This window comes from Desarmillaria tabescens, assembly GCF_030435595.1.
Source record: "Desarmillaria tabescens strain CCBAS 213 chromosome Unknown EV420scaffold_21, whole genome shotgun sequence".
Classification (NCBI taxonomy): domain Eukaryota; kingdom Fungi; phylum Basidiomycota; class Agaricomycetes; order Agaricales; family Physalacriaceae; genus Desarmillaria; species Desarmillaria tabescens.
The window spans coordinates 668,727-688,118 of record NW_026848320.1 but is presented as its reverse complement, the minus strand read 5'-3'; the positions used below and the strand labels follow the sequence as shown (position 1 = coordinate 688,118).

Sequence of the window (19,392 nt, the reverse complement as noted above, 5' to 3'; positions counted from 1 at the left end):
GCATTAATGGGGTAGTGGTAACCTGGGTCGTTGCCATCGACCCGCCGGGGGTTCGATTCCCCCTTAATGCAGTCCTTTGTGAGGAATGTTTCAATAATTATCTCTTCTCAAAACCATACACATCAGGCCTTGCCTTTATTTTGAATTCCGGTTATCAACCAACGTCCGGAGTCCGGACTTTTCTTGTTTTCAAATTTTGGGCGACGGGTGATTAATATCACTCTATATCACTCTCCACCGCTAGCCTCCTATACAATCCGGGGTTTTGTGCGTAACTGTACAATCCGTTGGAGTATTGACATCTGGAGACTGGTGACCCCCTCGTGTGTCTCGTTACTAACCTACACTTCGTTCCTACAAGTTTGCAGGCATTTTGAATCGAACATCAGGTATTATCTCCGTGGTTCCATAGCAAGGCACTCATACGCCCACTAGTGTCCCTCAGTCCCTCCAATGCAATGATGCACCTACGAAAGCAGAGCCATCGATTTCCATGAGACATGCAAGGGGGTACCCGAGCGCATTGCGAAAATTGACGAAAGGATTGCATGTGTTAGGAAGACACTCTATGAGCTCGTACTTGAACGAATTACGATAGAGCTAGATGCCGAGGACACCAAAGCCTTGTCTTATTAGCTCGCCGGAGCCTTGGTCAACTTCGTTGCTCTTCCTATCCAATCCTTCTTCGTCCTCGATTTTTTTTTTACCAGATTTTCATGCTTGGATTTCAGTTTGAGAGGTTCCAGAACGTTTCCCTCACCGTGCCATGGTTCAGCACCTCCAATATGTTCTTTCACGCCTTGATCTCTCTCGTCATTACATGCGTGTCACGTATAAATAATCTCTGCACCGTGAGTCCTTTCCATTGTGCTTGTCCAGAGGTCCAAAAGGGTCAGAATGCCGGAGAAATTAATCGACCGAGATGATATTCCGTCTTGCAATTTCGCCTGTGGCGCTTCGTTTCCTTACTACTTAATAGCTCAGAAGCAGCGCAAGTATGATCCCATCTCTTCCAGACGTTCGAACAGGACGACAGCCGTTCGTTTACTCGGCCCTGTGCTCCAATGACCGACCGAGAGTGATTTGTCGCGTTCGCGTTAGCGACTGGATTATCATGCATAGCCTTCCTCTCACTAGAAAGGTACATTGTCGTGTCTGGGAGAACAGACTTTCATTTACCTTGAAAATCACAAACCGTTCGCCAGAAACAAAAATTACCGCCTCGTCATATCCGTGAATATACTCTGGTCGATGTTATGTTGTAAAGCAGATGAATTTTGCGGGACGAGGATTCTCCCCTTGCCACGACCACATGAACCGAATTACAAAGACGCAAAACGAACCGGCTCAAACCTCGAGAGACATTCTCGGACGATTACCAACTTCGCTGACATGCCCGACAGATACCTGAGTAAGACTCCCGCCACCGGTATATAGATTTTTACGACGATCTAAACGTAACACTCGCAGGCGTAGGATCCTTGCCATTGAATAAAGCTTCTCATGTTAAAATTGGATCACGACTCCTTCGGAATCTCCGACATTTAAATGTATACGTTCCAACAGTGAACCGGCATCGTTTTCCAAGCTCTTTCCGTCCCTCAGCGGCGTCCTAATAGTTATTCTCTCAACACAACGTGCAATGAATCAAACCCAGGGTAAACTCGCCACCGGAATCATTCATGTAATCGAAGAAGTTCCCGTTCGTAGCTCCATGGCGATCATCCAAAATGTACTTGTCTATTCTAGGAACGGGACCGATATCACTGCCATTTCTTACCCTATATCTGATTCTCACCATCTATCAGAACGGCGTCTTTCTGCTTCGCCAAGAGTTGTACCTTATCCTAACTTCCATGTTCCATCTCAAACAGCGGTAGAGAACCTCCCCATGACGAGCTGATGGCACCCACGAAATAAGACGCTCACTCCAGAGATAAACCCATAAAAATAAATTTTCATATCGCGGCCATTAGACTCTTTCATACATACTTATTTCTCAAATTTGCGTAGCAGAGATACGTAGGCTCCGTCGCTGGAGACCGTCAACCATAATTGAACCAAAACGTGATGAACGGCTATCTTGGCTGAGAGCATGTACTAAGAATAGGTGGGCGTACATGCGAAACATATGATGCCAGCGTACCTAGGTAGTGCTAGTAATCTTTCGTGATCCTACGAGGAAACAAAATGTCCGATGCTAATGCGAACAAGTACCAAGTCAAGCGATTGCGAACGGCTAGGGGACCACCACGAACCAGAAATATGCACTGAGCATCAATCTAGACTTTCATCGCGGGAGAACCACCACCAAGATGAAAATACTGCTTATCTATTGCTTATCTTTGATACGCAGTCATGTCGCTGAGAGAAACCACCGACATTGCTCAGAAAATAGGCGTGCGCGCGAGCGTGAAACACGAAATATCTCATGATTTAAGCGCACTACATACTGCGGATCTGTGGTATTATCATCATCAAGGTTCAAGCCTAAATCATAGAAGGAAATGCGAATATGAATCAAATTTATAGCAATCCATTGAACCTAGTTGCGAAATCGATACAAATACAGGAATAGGATCTCAGTACAAGTTATGTTTCTTGTGCCACTCCTCCAAAGAAAGCGGGCCGTAATCCTCATAGATTTCTTTCTCTCCTTCGGGCAGGCGAACCCAGTCCGGCTTGGAGTTGAGTTTAATACAAACCTATAGTCCGGTTTAACCTCGTGGTCATAAAAACTAAGCTGTGAATGAAACATACCATACTCTTCGGTGCTTGCAAAGGCGTATCAATCGCCCCCGCGAAGGGATGGATCAGTTCAGGCCTTCTAGAATCATCAGGAACCCCACGAAAAAGTCAGAGGCTCAGCCGCACCAAGTCTTATCATACACCCAAAGCATTGTCGAACACTTCGAGCAAAAGCTTCTCTCGGACGTAGCGATCCGCTCTTTAGGCGTATCTCGGTCCAAGACGGCTTTGTAAACACTGGGCGTGGTAAGCATGCACCACAGCGGCGACAACTCCCCTCCCGTACCTGATATACTCTTTCCCTTGCTGGACTTCCAGTGTATCCGAGTACCCTCCCAAGTTAATGGTTCCACCCCCGGAACCAGCGACTTTGCGGCAGATAGAACAGAAGCAAAGCTACCAGTTATCAGGACTTCTGATCAGTCGTTGCAGCGGGCAACTCACCTGATATGGAACAGCGGTATTCGACTTGAGCGAGAACCTAACAGCACTGCAGTGGCAGCTTCCTTTGAGAACAGACATCGTGGTTGGTGGCTGAGAGACACGAGTGAAAACGATCATCGGATGAGTATTATAAAGACGACGTGCGAATGAGGTCACCTGTGCGCTCACGAATGACATAGCTGCGAATTATTTAGACAAAAGGGCAGGAAAGATTAGTGTAGCTTACTGAAGGGTCTTTTCTGAACGTTTTCATTTTGAAGAAGGAACAGGTGCCGTAGACGGGGGAAAGCGACCCGATAATTGGCAAACATAAGTAAAGAAAGGCTGAGAAAGGAGAAAAGTGGTCAAGACCGAGTAAACAGAAATACGCTGACAAGATATAAATAAGGTTGCATACAAAAGTATTGCTCCCAAAATAGTGGAGTGGTCTAAGGCGTCAGATGTGGACTGTGTTATTGTTTGATTTTATGTTCCAGGCTGCGGGTTCGATTCTCACGCCGATCAATTTTTTGTTCTATAATTTTGCGAACTGCTGTATTTTCTGGTGATCTAACATCGACAATCTCAAGCATCTTATATCTGTGGCCTGCGTGAACACTCGATTATTGTCGCGAAATCAACTGGACCCGTTGGTATAAGAGGACAGAAGTGAGACATCTGTAGTTGTTTGGACTGTTTGGACATTCAATGGGTTTAAAGCTTGCTTTACGCAAGTCTAATTGGGGTAAGGGCAGAACGGTGATTGGCACCGGGAAGCAAAAATCAATTTATCCACGGGACCGGGATCCTCACAGTGCCGTCGGAAGGACCGAGATCCTTACGGAGATTTCAACCCGACACTTGCTCGAAGACCGGGTTCTCGCAAGTTGTCTCTCGATTGGTCACCGGTAAGACAGGCCACATCGCTCTCTCACTCGCTCTCTCACTGTCCTACCAGGTAAGCTTGAACGGTCGCTCTCAGATTCACGTTCTCACTGTCCTACCAGACTCAGTGTCGGAGTTTTTCAGCTGCCCTTCCTCCCTTCCCTGGTTACTGCGGGCTTCTTCGACCGACCTTTTCATATTCGTCTGACTTTCCCTCAGACATTTCATGTTTTGTACGATTTTATCTACTGGTATAAACCTTCGGACGCATTTTTTTCCCTTTATTTTCTTCACTCATGTACTGTATCTACCGGCTGCGGCACGACGCGTCGAAACCTATGTTTAGGGGCCCCTGGAGACGTTTCCAGGGGCTGCTTTCGGCTACGATCTCAGTACTAAGTGAACGATGCAATTAGATCAATACAGTTCTTCTGTTATTTATTATCGAACACTTCTTTTTCACATCTATTCCTGCGCGGCTGGTTCCTTGTCCTCAGGGCCTAAACCACTTCTGTTCTTTGATCTGAGACGGGGTCCGTGAAAAGAGTGGTGTTTCCTGGCACCAGTAGGGAAGTGACACCATCAGCCTTCCACTAGGGTGGAAATTTTCCTCTGAAAGCAACGGTAAGTTACAATTTCATTTATCCACCAAGCTGAAGTATTTTTGAACCGCATTTCTTGTGCAGGGCAGAGTCCCCCTCTTCTCAACTTACTCAATCGAACTAAGTAGTTCTTGATATTTTTAACTTACATCGCAAACGTTACAAGGACAACAATACGTCCACTCACGGTTTATTCACTCTCGGACAAATCTTGGACGAGTTCCTGTAGCTGCCAACATCTTCGCCGTGAATGTTTTTATTTCACGTTCCGAAATGTTTCCGACCACCCAACGCCGTTGCGGTCACTTGAATAAGTCATACAGGTCCTTTATATGAATTATTGGATATAGCCAGTCCAGATGGGGATTACTCTTCCCTCGACTCTTCCATGTCTGGAAAACTAAATTAGTCAAGTATTGCAGTGTATATCGCCCATAGATTTGTGCCTGTAAACTATGCGTACTGCCGGTACCATATCTTATAACTTACGAATAAAGAAAGGTCTAATCTTATATTTTTTATTCTTCTTAAGGACTCTCCGTAACATGTCGCACCCCTTTGGATCCATCGAATCAGAATCGGTCCACAGGCGGTAAACGGATTCGCAATGTAAGCATCTATGATGTAGTGGTATAGAGGCCGATCCTCAGACTGCGCAGCAATTCTTTCTCGAGTTCCCAACACTGATTCTGTCAACTTCGGCAATGCGTCTATTCCGTCATTGGTCAGCACCTATTACCCTGCTCCAGACAATTCAATTGGCTCCACTGCATCCGCGCCCATGCCGTAATACTAGAGGGAAAGACAGACGTGGTGAATGATTCATGGAATTGTGGGATGCGGTTCTGCCTGTTCCCGACTCTTATCTTTTCACGTTCGCGATATGCCGTCACGCTTCAGATTTGCAGGAGGTTTGTCCCTCCGGTGTTGAATAGGTGGGTCCTGATGGGACCGGTGATAAGTGGGCTCTCGTCCGGAAAAGCAGTGGATATCTATAGAATGTTATCTTGTCGGTCTACAGGAATGCGACTAGGGAAAAAAATAAATCATACATGACTCTATGGATATTAGTGATAATACAGCGAGTAGTAATACAGATAATGGACTTCAGCAGCGTTTGTCTAGATGCATACCAGTAAAAAATGACTTGCCAAAAATAGTTAATGCTCGGGAAAGAAAGAAAGTAGACCGTTAGGATGGTCTTCCAATGTGGACATCTCAACCTGCGATACTTGACGGCGAATCACCATCAACTCATCCCAAAGGTGAGGAGGAATTTCTTTTTGCTTCCGCAAAAAGAACCGAATACGATCCAGCCACTCCTTCATAACATGAAACCTGCTCTCGGAGGCTCCTTCAGACCAAGAAGGCACACCCTCTTGGATAGATAACAATGAAATTTGCGCCAGCCAATAGAACGGAAGAGCATTTTGCGCAAAAGGTGGCTCATCATCACCATCCTTCCCCTCTTCCGAGTTCATCGCATCTGGACACGACATCCACATGCGAAGCCAATTTGTCAGCGTATATTGGTTTGCGAACTGGCTCCCTCGACGGTCCTCGTTACCGGTAGGCTCGGGTGACGAAGAAGACGCTGCATCATTATCGCCCGTCGTGTGGGAGCAATAAATGTTACGGAGGATTGTATGGATCAGAATAAATTGCGAAAATGGATTCAAGGGCGTTGGTGGAGTCGGAAATCGCATCTCGCCGAGGCTAGTTAAGGCTTGCTGCATCCCGACACCGTACAATCTGGTTGATCCCATTCCGTATGGTGACGGTTTCTGTAGCAGACCGATCCATTCCGCGGCATTTTGCGCCTTCCATAACGCATCATCGCACGGAAGATTCATGTCGAATTCTTCCGTTTGAAACGATGGGCGCATCGAGAAAAAGACAGAATGACAGCAATCGTGGAGATACGAGAGTAATAGCGCTCTAGATACATCGCGCCCATCAGTACTAGCAGGATGTATATCGGAGATTTGATCTCACCGTTTCACAGTCTCCTGAAGTGCCCAGTCCCGCCAAGTTTCTTCCAAAATAAGGGGATCATTCAAATCGTTAACTGTCCAGGAGCGTGAGCGAGAGATAGATTCTGTCCGGCGGATCATCTACAGACTTAGTTAAGCCAGATTGACCTATAGAATTGAATGATCGACGAACCATAACTAACATCCCATGGTAGACATTCGACGAAACTCGAAATTCAGGACGCTGGTGAAATAGACCAATAGTCTGGAGTAATACGACGGCAAGTATTAGGAAACCCTGCTCCTTGGGATTACTTGTAACTTTAGTCTGGGCGGTCACAAATACATTAGTATATAGATATGTTTTCGCTACTGCGGAGAGGACATACAAATTCCTGGATGAGGGCATCCCGTGTTGAAGATAAAGTTTCGGTAATGAAATTGGCGGCCCGACGCGTTTTGAGGAAGAGAGCACCGCATGCTTGCATCGCACGAATGAGGACCGGTGGTTTATCTTCTATCGTCCACGAACCCTGGTGAACGAGTGGTATTTGTGTACAAAACGCCGAGAAGAACAGATATACTGAAGGGTATATCAGCTATCAAAGTTATTACGGTATGATGGCATGTGGGCACCCACGGTATTGCTGATTTTCTGTATCGAGCGGCTGAGCGCTGCCAATAGCTTCTGAACACTCCGATGATGCCGTATAGGGAGGTGAAGGATTAGAGATAAAGGATAATGACGATTCGTAATCCGAGGGGGTAGGAATAGAAATGGGGCTGAGGGAGGACGGCATGAAGGAAAAATAGTCGCTATTTAACCCGGATGTACCGTTACCTTCATGCCATGGGAATTCAGGTGATGGTTGCGGCGCAGAGAAGGGATATTTATCGAGGAAGTAATCGAGTACGCCATTGGAGAATAGTTTTTCCGTAGAATCATGCAGTTCACCATTACCATCAGTAATAGTGACTGCATCTTTGATCACAGCATCAAAAATATCGGACAGCGAGGAAGAATTTAACGAGGCGGGCGAGGAAAATGACGACGCGTCGGCTGATAAGGACAGGGCAGAGTGTAACGCAGGCGATATGTCGCTGTCGCGAGGAGATGGAAGTGAATCTGACGAAAAGGTAGGTGATGAAGACAATTCTGGTGAGCCTTCAGCCGGCATTGTCTGAACGGGTCTCTTAAGACGACGTTTCTTGGCGTTATTCTTCTTGTCGCGCGAGATGGCCGGATCGTTTACGTAGACACATTTCTTTCCGCGAGAAATGCACTTCGAGCAGGGGTTCTCGAGATTGCACTTCACTTTGGAATCTGCACAGGCCTAAAGAGACGTTGAGGAAAGTGGTAATGCATCGTGATAGTTTGAGACAGACCTGGCAAGACTTTCGTCGAGACCGATGGGTGATGAGTCTATGAGATCGCCGTTAATTTCGCTTCTGGTATGGACGATGATCACTCACGGGTCGCCGCATGTCCTCTTGTGCCTAGTCAGAAGATCGCTTCTAGTGAACTCGGCGCCGCACAACTGCAGTTCGAGTTAGTATAGGAACGCCTTAGCCCCAAAGAACGCTGACCTCGCATCGATGTGCACGTTCATTGGTATCTGTTCAGAAGAGATCTTAATCAAACACAAGGGCTTCTTAGTAGTGCGAAAACTTACGTGAACGAAAGTGCCGATGCAAGTGCGTCGTTCTCGTAAACTTGGCGGGACAAAGAGGACAATGATTGGTTTGTGGCAATGTGGGGGCGTTCCCTCGATGAGAACGTATACGAGAGAGATCCCCGTTCGTCTTCAGTTCGACGGCAAGGTCCATGTTCTGAATCTTCGGGGAGTCGTGGGGTGAAGATGGGAGGGACATGGATGAAAAGAAGCAAGAAAAATGGATGGAAGAGAAGGTCAAGTTAAGGGCGTGCTACTCCGTCGTCCATGGAAGACTCGGTCTGTTGAATCAGCATTTAAGTATTCATCACGATGCACATCTATAGATCGAGCTGCTTACGTTGTCAGCGAGGGTGAGAATTACGGCAAAGAAATCAGATCGGTACTGTATCTGATGACCGATGGAAATAGACACGGCCCTACATATACAGGTGAGAGAATACACAGCCACCTTTTTCATCGGAGGAAACGAGGACTGCAAGCCAGGAACCAGCACTGTGATCGTAAAAGGCAAACATCAGAATCGGGGGATGTCAAGCGAACCAGCCCACACCGAAGATAGTTATCAAGAGGAGGTCGTATAGCGCAGCTCATTGATGAAACATCGTCTCCGACCACAGAGCGCGCTTGAACAGTCAGCATCAATCGGTTGCAGGATTCAGATCTGGCTCAGGAGTCATCGTTGACAGGAAGATCCTAAACAAAATTGTGCACATACAAGAAATGGAACGTGATTATTCACAGCCGGGCGGATAATAATCTGCTAATTGAATCACTTCGGAGACATCCTTTGCCGACCTTGCATTACGGTGCCAAGGCATACATGATGTATTTCCAGAGTTTCGGGGCATAGAAGATCGTTTTTCTCATGGGCAGGGGCGGACTGGGATTGTAAACCGCCGCTAGCCCTGGAGGTGATTACACTAAGACGAATAAGCCAATTGTCGTTACAGCACGTGCCTAACACTTGATGCTGGCCAGTCGAACCTAGAACCGAGACGAACCTTCGGCTTGGGTACCTTTATCTTCGTTCAGTCATCCTTGGCGTCGTAACTTGTAGCGAACTATAGAAGCCCACTCTGATGTCCATGCTCATGATAACGGTAGTTGCTATCGCCGAAAATGAGGACGAACTGACGTCATGCATCATAAAATCTCTGAACCTCAACGGTTCTAACGGGGAGAATCCGGAAATGGGGAATACCTTGTTGGAAATGAGAATGAGTAAGCTGTGCGAAAACTAATCAAAGGAAACTACCGTGAACGGACTGCAGTCAGCTATCCTAGTGGGTAATCCGAGGCGCCTTTCGAAATATTCAGCTCCAACCGTCCATTCTGAGAGACGGCTTGCCAAATGGCCGCCGGCCCCCACGGAGCTATTTGGCTCCGTTCTTCGAAAGGAAGCAAGAACACGGTAAATTTGACCTGCAGAGCAACTGGGTACAATGATGACCTCCGAGGCCAGCGGAGTAATGACCAGTTCCTGTTATCTGAGCTCTTCGACACGGTAGATGTCAAAGACGAGTTGATGAAGAGGCAGTAATGCAGTAGATTTGCGTCGTGCTGATAGTAATCGTAGCTTGGCGGTGGGTGACCGGAACAAAAATGGTCTTTAATGGTGATATCTGTGGCGTGGAATGAGATTACATGTTTCATGGTAGAGAAAGATGATATCTTGAGGGCGGCACTTGTAATAGGCAAGGCAACGCGATCGACGTTTGAGACAGGAAAGGTGAAGTGGCGTGGGAACATATCCTCACGGTCCCCACCGGCCGCGCTTACGTAGGGCCTACTTAAAATCTTGACTAACCGGAATTATATATTCTACGTATTGTATTTCGGTCGGCGTTCGGTACGTCGTTGATTCAATGATTCATAACTTGAAGAGGTGCAGGAGAACAATTTATTCTGTTCCTTGGACCCGGTACTGATGATAAAGGTATTAAATCCAGAGTGTGGCAATGACATAGGAATACTGTCTTCATTTCAATGTCTTCGATGAGTAACACCAACGTATTTATTTTTTACTTACTGCCAACAGGAGAAACGCCACGCCGATTTCTTTTCTAATGGTGCGGTTTGAGCATCAATTCAATTCTCGGCCTTGTATTTGGACTCGCCTCCCATTTCTCACGTTCTTGCTGTCAGTAATGTCGAATATGTTTACAACCTCCTTCCGAGTGGTGCGTTAAAGCTTTCATCGGTAATGGGGCTATCGATGCTAGGAGCATCTCGACTATCTCTCACGTAGGTCTCATGGCGCCCTACCAACTATTCTTAATTCCAGGGTATGTTTCACCTACCATCAATTGATCGAGGAGATAGACATATTGTGTGATCAACGTTATCAACAGCACCTTACTACCACGGCAAGGAACTTGCTTTTGCTAATGTGCTCATTCTGAATGTACCCTCTGCATTCACAGAAAAGTCAACTTTGAACTCAAACTGTCCCGGATATGTTTCCGTTTCAATATGTTTTGATTTCCGTCCAGACCCTAGTATTCAAAAGGAAACATATTCAAATTAGTGTTCAACATCTCGTCATTACACCAATGGCTACGGATATACCCAAGTCACCGCTGCGGCATATGCCTACCACTACGGTTTTTAATAACGCGTGAAGTTCTGCTCAGTTGTCAGGATAAGCAATTCCAAACTTTAGTATTCTTAGCAAAGATGCTGCTCGTTCCCACAGACGGGTCCGCTCGTAAATCTTACGACGGTAGACCCACTGCAAGCTCCCTAGCAAGTCTCTTTCTATTTTTCTAACTACTGAGCCCGAAACTACATACCCAACGTAGCTCGGTAAACAGGCGCTATTCTTAACTACGGCCCTGACTGCGGTTGTTGCGAACGATAAGGCTAGCGGGACTCTGATTTGAATACAGGATCTACGTACCTTCTGGCAGGCACCCGGAGCCCAAAGCTCATATAATAAGAATTGAATCCGCGGTTCCGCGCCTCGACTTCCGTTCCAATTCATTTAAAGGATCTTACCTTGTACAGAAATTACATCACAGACGATTGTAGACGCTTACCAGCTTTTCTCTATTATTGGGTGCGCGCCACCATATGTTAACTCGACTCTGTGTTTGATATCTCTCACAGTTTTTCGGCGCTGCCTCTCCGCAGTTCATGGCTCTTCATTCCTACACCTCCTTGGGGCATTCCAATCACGTATAGACCACCATCTTGGCAGGCTAGAACATATATTTTTGCTCTCTTTTATTTCACGGGACATCAACACTCCCTTGTGTATTCCTTGATTAGCATCGCGGGTGCAGAGTAGACCCGTGTCACGAACGTATGGTTTTGTTTTCGACGCGGCGTGGCGTTGCCGCAGCAAATCCCAAGAGCGAAGACAGCGCCATATTTGTAAGGAGCAGGCTGATACTGGTTGATTGGCATTTAAGTATGCCTGTGTCACAGACTCTGGTCGCAGTACTAACCTCCCACGATACTGAAAGTGAATGGTCCCATCTCTTCGTCAATGCCACCCCGCGTATCGGCCTCAGTTACACGGTTCAGATGGCCAAGGCATTCACGGCTTGTCGATTTCAGCATCCCTTCCTTTCGTCTCGTAGGTGTGGCTGGTTTCCTATTCTCGAGTAATCCCGCTGAAGTCAGACTCTTCGCTCGCTATTCGAAGAATCACGCCACGAAACAGAGCTGTCATCACTTCAGTTCTCGTGCTCCTCTACAGGCTGTACATGATCGTCTACCCAAATAGGCGCAACCCGTAAATGTACCTTTGGTTTGTACTTCTTCTGAGGATTGTGCTCGTGGAAGGCTTCCATTCTCATTCTGACACTACGGTGGACCTTTACTCCGCTCGATTGCTTTGGAATGATCCGAGGACGTGCAAGGTTCGGTCTGAAATCACTCATTCAGTAAACACGAGAAGAGAGAAATAACAACTCCACCTACCCAAACCACGATACCCACTTGTCATCTCCCTTCTGGTGCCGGAACTCCATCGGGATCACCTCAAGAATCCACCAAGATCTTGAACGCTTGAGCTGATCGTAAATAGGAGACAATGCATCTCGGAGTTCCTCTTCCTCCTCCGTCCCTATAGGCCGATACTCTTCGAGCAACGCGCTTGCATGGGCCTCGTCCTCGGGACCAGGCGTATCGCTAGGCAGCGTTCGACGACGAAATGCCGATACAAGCCTTTTCGTCAGCGGTGGTCTTGGGGGTCCTGTTCGTATCATGGCAGATTCGACTGGAAGGGGCGGCGGTCGCGGCGTAACGAAGGGATAGAGGGTCGTGGGATCGAGACCTAACAGTCTTAGCCGCTGAGAATCGAACATGATTCCCGTGTTCGTCTTGAAGCATTCTCGAATCATCCATCGTAACGAGATTCGTGCCAGAGAATATCGCGTTGAATTCTTCACGGCCCCGCCTCCGACGTCTGTTGTTACTCTTTGTTCAATAGGCTATCTTTGTCGATCATCGAAATACGTACCACAATGACATCCCTAGGCATCAAAGGAACCAATCAGCAAAGATCCAAGATTTAACAGGCGAAGGCATGACTCACCGCGAACCACACTTCTTCAATATCGGTAGGCTTTCCAGAAGACGACGAATGGAGCCTTTCCATCTCGTTCATAAACTTTTCTTCCTGAGGGGACCATTCAATCTCTGACTCCTTCTTTTCTTCATGCGAGCCCTTGCGTGTCTTTATCGTACTCGACTGGCTCGTACCTTGAGGGATACCCTGCGTCGTCCATCTTGATGTTCCGAGTAACATTTCCCTAACGCTAGGTCTGTTCCAAAGGTTGGCCTTGAACTTGGCTCTACGCTCATCCAGAGAAACGGCATGACGAAACGTTCGAAGAATAGTGTTGGAGGTAGTAAACGGCAATCTTTTTGGTATAAGCCCCACTGAATCCACCGTGTCCCTGATATTGGTAAGCATCTCACGGAGGATTCAAATGTCCGAAGCGTACCATACGCCCAAAAATTCAATCTGAACATCATTAGAAAACGCTTGTTTGAAAGCTGTCGATTGATCCCATCCGACTTCGTCCGTCCGAGTGTACATCTTGTACGCGAAGGGAACCTGCTGCCAGTTATCTGCTGGGAGTAAGCCTACTTTGTGGATCATTCCGGCAAGACTAACGGGTTAACGTAACATCAGACAAATAGTCCAACACTAAATGATAGCGGGTAGGTTACCTCCTAGCAGTATACGCGCCGCGAGAGAAGCCAAAAATACATATGCGATCACCCGCGTGGTCTAGACAATTTCATGTAGTGCTGATTGCGGTTGAAAAACAATGCGACGAACAATTTTGCATTAAGAACTCGTATCCCGCTGAAAACGATATGTCAGCGCAGGGATGAAAGATAAGAGACGGGAAGGGTACCCATGACATGAGCATTAAGATCCCAAGCTATCATAACGTCAACAGTCTATCCACGACATTAGTAGTAGAATTCCAAAGAAATGGATCTCGTACCTTGTATATTTTCGACATGAAAGGGGTGGCGATTTGAGGTGACGTGTAGGTACCAATTCCAGACTAGAGAACGTTAAAGAAGCCATTCCTAAGCCATGCATCATGTCATACCTGATAATAAACCATCTGCTTCGAACGGTCATCCTTCTTCAGTAACGAGAAGAGCTGTACAATATTAGAGTTATCGGAGTCGAATTGATCTCCGGTTCCGTCAAAGCAAAGCACCAAAGTACGATGTTTGTGTTCTGGAGGAATGACTTCCGATATCATGTTAGGATCCAGGGTCTCTTCTTTGACTGGTTGCTTCCGCGATGCCGTGGCATCCGCTGGGTCAGTCGTTTGCGGTATGTCGGCAGCCAGTTGCGGAACAACAAAAGTCCTTTCGGCGTCTCCTACGATGGTTTCTGCAGTAGACAGTGCGGTAGGACCTCGTTCGTGATGTGAATCGGTAACGACTGTGATCGTCATGGTTGAAGAGAGCATGCAGGGTTATGGAAGGCGTGCATCAAAAAAGGTCTCTTATGAAAAACTTCCCAAGTACTCGGGAGCCGTTTGGCCCGGCATTGGCTGATGGACAAGGATTAAAAAGCGGTGCCGAGGGCCGGGGTACGGGTACCTTTCCACAAAGCCGACAGTTTGGAAATTCGATCATCGAGCCCTCTACCATAAAGAATGGCGGAAAAAATAAGGACGAAAAGACGGGAAGACCACGAAATATACTCGATGAGCAGAAGTTGCTGAAAGTTATTCCATTTGGAGATTAAATTCCGGGTTTCAGCCTCTCTGGATTTTGCAGGTAGAAGAGAAGAATTATTTTGAGTTCGCTTGTCCTTGCAGGGTCAATGATCGACATTAGACGTTCGGCGCTCCGAAGGTGGAGAGCGATATTTAGGAGCGTGATGCTAAGATGCGACAGCACCGGATGGCTCGTTCCACCGACAAACTCGATATAGATGACTATGCGTTACACACTGGATTAAAACAAGCCGTGTTTAAGGTGCCTGCCTAGAAAGAATCAATATCAGAGTGTCCTAAGATGCAAGGGTAAACTTACAAACGTTTCGCGCTCCCGGGTAGAAGAGTACATCGATGGCCATGTGATTCAAAATTGACTTCTTTAATGATTATTATCCCCTGTCAAATGACCATCATCCCGGATCCATCGCTTTCCTCGGGAATATTCGCACGTTCGTATAGTTCTGAAGTCTGGGCAGCTTCGGTGGGGGATGAAGTGACCCAGTACTGCGCATGGTCCAAAAGATTGTATCAAAGTTCTTTGTCGAACAATGTTGGGTGGAGTCGCAGAGACTTCGGAAATATAACAGTGTCAAGGTTGGAGATTCCTCAAAGGCGCCATATGAACTCACCATTACTGACCAAGTTCGGACTGTGGATTTCGGATACACAGGATGATGAACGCATAATTTCTGGAACAGTCGGATACCGGAGAGCGAAACGTCGCAGGCAACAAACTGCGCGTCGTGGCATGCCGGTAAATTTGAGTCATCAAAGTCCATTGACATGTTTAGTCCGTAGACATGCTACGAGAGTGAAGGTGTCCTGAAAGGCGCGCATCAAGTCTGACTGCGGTGAAATAAGGATAGTGCCAGGGTGAAAAGACACGACATCCGGGAACGGTTCCAGGCCTGTAGCTTCCGAACAAGTCGAATTTAATGGTGGGAAAAGGGTGCTGATATCCCGCCTGGCTCATGCCTGCGAAGTAAGAGACGTTGTTCCGGAGCATTCTCCCGACGGAGAGGCAGGGTTGACCCTAATGTCGCCCGTGAGTTACAAAGCAATGAACGAAAGGAAACACAACGAATATCAGTCTCCGATTGCGGACGTACCATATAGATGTTTAACCGTCGCCCCTGCATCCAGAATATTGACGGTGATACGGCTCAGTCTGTCACAGAGGCGTTAGCAGCGTCTAGAGCCTCGACGTCACAGCAGACCTTGATACGCAGTTGGTGGAAAGAGAGCGGAATGAAGACACGTGTACTTACCGTCACTCCGGCATTTTCCGAAAAATCTCGCTAAGCGCTTTCAGGCCCCGGGAACCTCCCGCCAAGGTTTGTCCGGATTTTAGCATATTTTAGGCCCAAAAAAAGCGAAATCTTTGTCCGTAGATACCATATTTCAGACCCAAATTTTGAAACCTTGTCCGTAGTTAGCATATTTTAGGGCCTCTGGGGCCTGGAGGAATGGCACCTGGTGGAATCCCTAGTTGGAGAAGCACATAGCGAAGATTTATTGGGATCTGAAGGAAGGATGGAAGTGACACTGAAATTTCATCCGGAAAATGCAAGGCGAAGGACCCCAAAATTTGGCCTAATTTGGCCCGCGGCGGACGGACCGGCAGAAGCCTTGTCCGAGTTAGCATATTTTAGGTGCCAATCTTTGCATATTTGAGGCCAAAAATCAGGGTTTTTGCCGGACAGGGAGTTTCCCAGGGCCTGCGCTTTCGGCGCGTCAATAACTTTTATCTGTGCCTGTGTTCATTTCCAAATGCAATTTTAAGTACAATGATAGTTTAGCCCCAAATTTAGCTCGATATTTTTTCATATTTTTTACTTGCCGTCATCATCTCGTATTCAAATTCAAAAGACAGATCATAGAAACAACATAGAAATGGCGGAAGGAGCATGAGCGTCGTTTGTGAAAGTTCTGACACTTTCTCTTCCAGAAATGTGTTCTTAAAAGCCATTTAACATAGGCAAATATTATGTCGAGCTCTCACAGATACATGTCCGGGAGTCCCGCACGGTAGTCACCTCAGTAATCGCGGAGTATTGTACAGTGCATTCTCGCTTGAGATTGATGATTATGTTATTTTTGTAAGGGAGTCCTGCGATAGGGGCGAGGGGACTTGCAATATTGCGGACAATGGCATCTTTGATTGATGGTCACACTGAAGTTAGGTAAGTGGTTGAAGAAGAGCTATTTCGATCTTTGAGTTATGTAAAGCAAACTATCTTCGTCTTGCTCTGGACTTCAGTCATCGATCAACGCTGCTTGCGGACGATATAGATATGTTGTGAACTGTTGTCAATGGATAAAATAATGCACACGGACCAGGGTCATGCATAAGATTTGAATTATAAGGGGAACAATAATAAAAATGAGTAAGAAGAGAAAGTGAACCCTTGCCAACCTAACTTCGTCGAGGCTCACCGTCGTTGAGATGGCGGCCTCATTGACTGGTCAAGGAAGATGCCCAAAAGAATCATGTGAGTTTAAAAGGGCATAAGGTGGATGGAGACGAGCTTGCTGCTGGGGCCTGGGCCGAGTCATGCAATCTTTTTCTATCATTTACACCCGACTGAACGTCATTTGCATCTGAAGTAGAAATGCAACTATAAAGCAACTCATGTGATTCAACTCATAACTCTGCCCAATAATAGGGCTCTCTTCATCGATAAGTCTATTCGCCAACGTAAGGTACCGGTGTCAGATGTGTACAACGGCAGGCAACATAACTACCTCCCAACCGTGATTTCTCACTGATGGACATACTGACCTTCAGGTAACTACAGAATCGTGAGGAGAATTCCCTGCTGAACTTGGTAGAGGATCTCCATATGGAGTGATCAAGCCAGTGTATAAGAAAAACAAAAATACACCATCTTAGTCGTTCCTGTAATGGGAAGGAAATATAACGAGTAAGGCCGCAAGTAGAAAAGCCCGCTACCTTACATAAAACATATGTTCCTGCCTGCAAGATGTCTTGTGTAAAACACCATGCCCTACAAGCTCGTATAGAATTGACGCGTAAGGCAGTTAATAAAAAAACGCGATGATACCGGTGGACAAAATAGTGCGTGCACCATCTGAAGAGATTCGAACACATCGGGTACAGCACCTAAGAAATTGTAAGACAAGCCGAAATGAAGCATATAACCTTGCCACCATCGGGCTTCACATCGACGGTTACTCATTGTACGGGCCGGTCACAGGTCTAACTATCCACACCCTCCGAGAGGGACATTAACCAATCCAGCCCCAAACAGACATCAAAATCGATGCTTTCCTCTTTCATTAGAGCGATACGCGCCTGAAAGCTGCCACGTGAAGTTACAAGCAAAACAGTAGATGCACCGGAATGCGTTTTAGACACGGAGCGGGCCTGTTCGAGAGAGACACGATACGAAGGTAGCATCGAAGCCCATCAACGATACAGCAGTCGGAATCATTGTGGCGCGTAGCAAGGAAAAACGTCATGTCCCAGAATACGTAAAGACATCTGGTCCCGCATTCAAGAACAACAGTAATACATGTATGAGAATACAACGGCTGTTATGTCGGTAGCGGCGCAAGCGCCAGGTCCCCGATTCTTTCCAATTCCAATAATATAAACAATGTTAGCAGTAAACGTGTTTCTGACATCAAAAGACTACAGTTATGCAAGCGAGAGCGGACGCCGACGACAGTGAACTGAGCGTGCTGACAAACACGTTCCAGAAAGTATGCGGCTCGGACTCACCGTGAGAGAGTTGGTGGTGGAGGAGGAGCTTCTATTCTGATCACCGTCCCTAAGAGGGAAACTAACCAGAGTCCGTACTGCGCATGCATTACCTACCCAATCCACTATACTACGGTACCGAACGAACGTTTATATCTTATCAATGGAGTATTTTCGTTCACAAGCCCGCCTATAACGTGCATTTTGCGTAAAAATCATGACAAATTTAGCCCCTAACTTCACGAGTTGGCTCTTAGTAGGCCCCTCTATCGACTACTACTACTACTACTATCGTTTCCTCCTTATCTCGGAAAGAATCGGGGAAGGACATGGTGACCACGAGAACTGAAGTAAAAATAAACCGAACATAAATATGAGAAAAAAATAGAAACTCATGACTGTAACGAACTCCACTTGAATTTGAACAGATGACTCAGGAGGGCATGAAATTAAATTAGATTCACCGAATCTGCCGCAAAAGGCGGTGGCCCATTAGTGTTCTGTAGCAAGGCAACAGGAATATTTGAGAGTGCCATTTTGCGCCCCTTGCTCAGAGCCTTGAGGTCCTGAAGGCTTTCTCTAATGTTGTCAATACTTGGAGTTAAATGACATAAGATGAAATAATTTGATAGCATACATTGTGAGGTTTCCCAGCCAATACATCCTTCGGAAATGCCGTCGTACCTAAATGAAGCTGCTAACGAGAAGAAACAATGTATAAAGGACCACGCGGTACACTGAAAGATGATTGTAACGTTAAGCGCCCGCGACTGATGGTCGGAATATCGAATCTAACATTGGAACCGCCCCGCTAGGCAGGTAACAGAATGTGGGATAGCTAGCGGTTGCAGCACAAGGGCAACAAATATCAACAAATGTGCACCACGGCCTATGTCACGGAAGGGTATTTATAATGGGACCATATCGCTGGGTCTAAGAGAGAGAATAGGGAATCGCAAGTAATAGTCGCGGTCTGGCCATGAACAAACGGAGGACGGAAGTACTGCCCTATTGTCCACGTGATCTAGGACGACCCGGACCCGTGCAACCGCTCCCGAATCTTAGTGGCCGACTTACCACAGCCAGATTGCGATTATTTTTTCTCTTTTCGCCAATCTGAAAAGATTGGGGATCTTGACAGACTGCTATATCCTT

The 19,392-nt window shown here is 46.7% G+C and overlaps 3 protein-coding genes and 1 non-coding gene across 4 annotated transcripts; 1 reads left to right on the top strand and 3 right to left on the bottom strand.

Moving 5' to 3' along the window:
• Nucleotides 1–71, top strand: EV420DRAFT_t154. Its single transcript has one exon. It is a non-coding gene; the product is annotated as a tRNA-Gly (tRNA).
• Nucleotides 72–2,572: 2,501 nt separating this feature from the next.
• On the bottom strand, nt 2,573–3,602 carry EV420DRAFT_1549296 (Mss4-like protein). The gene is made up of 5 exons (XM_060473415.1): nt 3,193–3,602; nt 3,035–3,144; nt 2,875–2,985; nt 2,761–2,824; nt 2,573–2,705 (listed from the first exon to the last, which is right to left on the bottom strand). The coding sequence occupies exons 1-5, from the start codon at nt 3,367–3,369 to the stop codon at nt 2,583–2,585; spliced, it is 585 nt and encodes a 194-aa protein (XP_060329914.1). The 5' UTR covers nt 3,370–3,602; the 3' UTR covers nt 2,573–2,582.
• A 2,164-nt stretch (nt 3,603–5,766) lies between these two features.
• On the bottom strand, nt 5,767–8,661 carry EV420DRAFT_504205 (uncharacterized protein). Its single transcript, XM_060482407.1, has 10 exons — nt 8,645–8,661; nt 8,305–8,585; nt 8,219–8,247; nt 8,105–8,169; nt 8,018–8,054; nt 7,272–7,965; nt 7,021–7,214; nt 6,825–6,959; nt 6,654–6,772; nt 5,767–6,596 (listed from the first exon to the last, which is right to left on the bottom strand). The coding sequence occupies exons 2-10, from the start codon at nt 8,501–8,503 to the stop codon at nt 5,819–5,821; spliced, it is 2,250 nt and encodes a 749-aa protein (XP_060329913.1). The 5' UTR covers nt 8,504–8,585; nt 8,645–8,661; the 3' UTR covers nt 5,767–5,818.
• Nucleotides 8,662–11,953: 3,292 nt separating this feature from the next.
• Nucleotides 11,954–14,512, bottom strand: EV420DRAFT_503969 (uncharacterized protein). The gene is made up of 10 exons (XM_060482406.1): nt 13,887–14,512; nt 13,776–13,838; nt 13,683–13,728; nt 13,604–13,630; nt 13,492–13,552; nt 13,263–13,430; nt 12,851–13,214; nt 12,776–12,788; nt 12,235–12,721; nt 11,954–12,180 (listed from the first exon to the last, which is right to left on the bottom strand). Exons 1-10 carry the CDS (start codon nt 14,256–14,258, stop codon nt 11,988–11,990), a joined length of 1,794 nt encoding a protein of 597 aa, XP_060329912.1. The 5' UTR covers nt 14,259–14,512; the 3' UTR covers nt 11,954–11,987.
• Nucleotides 14,513–19,392: the final 4,880 nt, after the last annotated feature.

Bases quoted from the DNA above. Each gene is read 5' to 3' on its own strand.
- EV420DRAFT_503969 (XM_060482406.1), bottom strand. From the start codon at position 14,258: ATGCTCTCTTCAACCATGACGATCACAGTCGTTACCGATTCACATCAC. The intron at 13,839-13,886 runs GTATGACATGAT...AACGTTCTCTAG, and splicing joins AGCAGATGGTTTATTATCAG to TCTGGAATTGGTACCTACAC. The intron at 12,181-12,234 runs GTAGGTGGAGTT...GAGTGATTTCAG, and splicing joins AAGTGGGTATCGTGGTTTGG to ACCGAACCTTGCACGTCCTC.
- EV420DRAFT_1549296 (XM_060473415.1), bottom strand. From the start codon at position 3,369: ATGTCATTCGTGAGCGCACAGGTGACCTCATTCGCACGTCGTCTTTAT. The intron at 3,145-3,192 runs GTGAGTTGCCCG...GATAACTGGTAG, and splicing joins ATACCGCTGTTCCATATCAG to CTTTGCTTCTGTTCTATCTG. The intron at 2,825-2,874 runs GTGCGGCTGAGC...TGATTCTAGAAG, and splicing joins TGGGTGTATGATAAGACTTG to GCCTGAACTGATCCATCCCT.
- EV420DRAFT_504205 (XM_060482407.1), bottom strand. From the start codon at position 8,503: ATGTCCCTCCCATCTTCACCCCACGACTCCCCGAAGATTCAGAACATG. The intron at 8,055-8,104 runs GTGAGTGATCAT...GCGATCTCATAG, and splicing joins AAGAGGACATGCGGCGACCC to ACTCATCACCCATCGGTCTC. The intron at 6,597-6,653 runs GTGAGATCAAAT...CGATGTATCTAG, and splicing joins CTTCAGGAGACTGTGAAACG to AGCGCTATTACTCTCGTATC.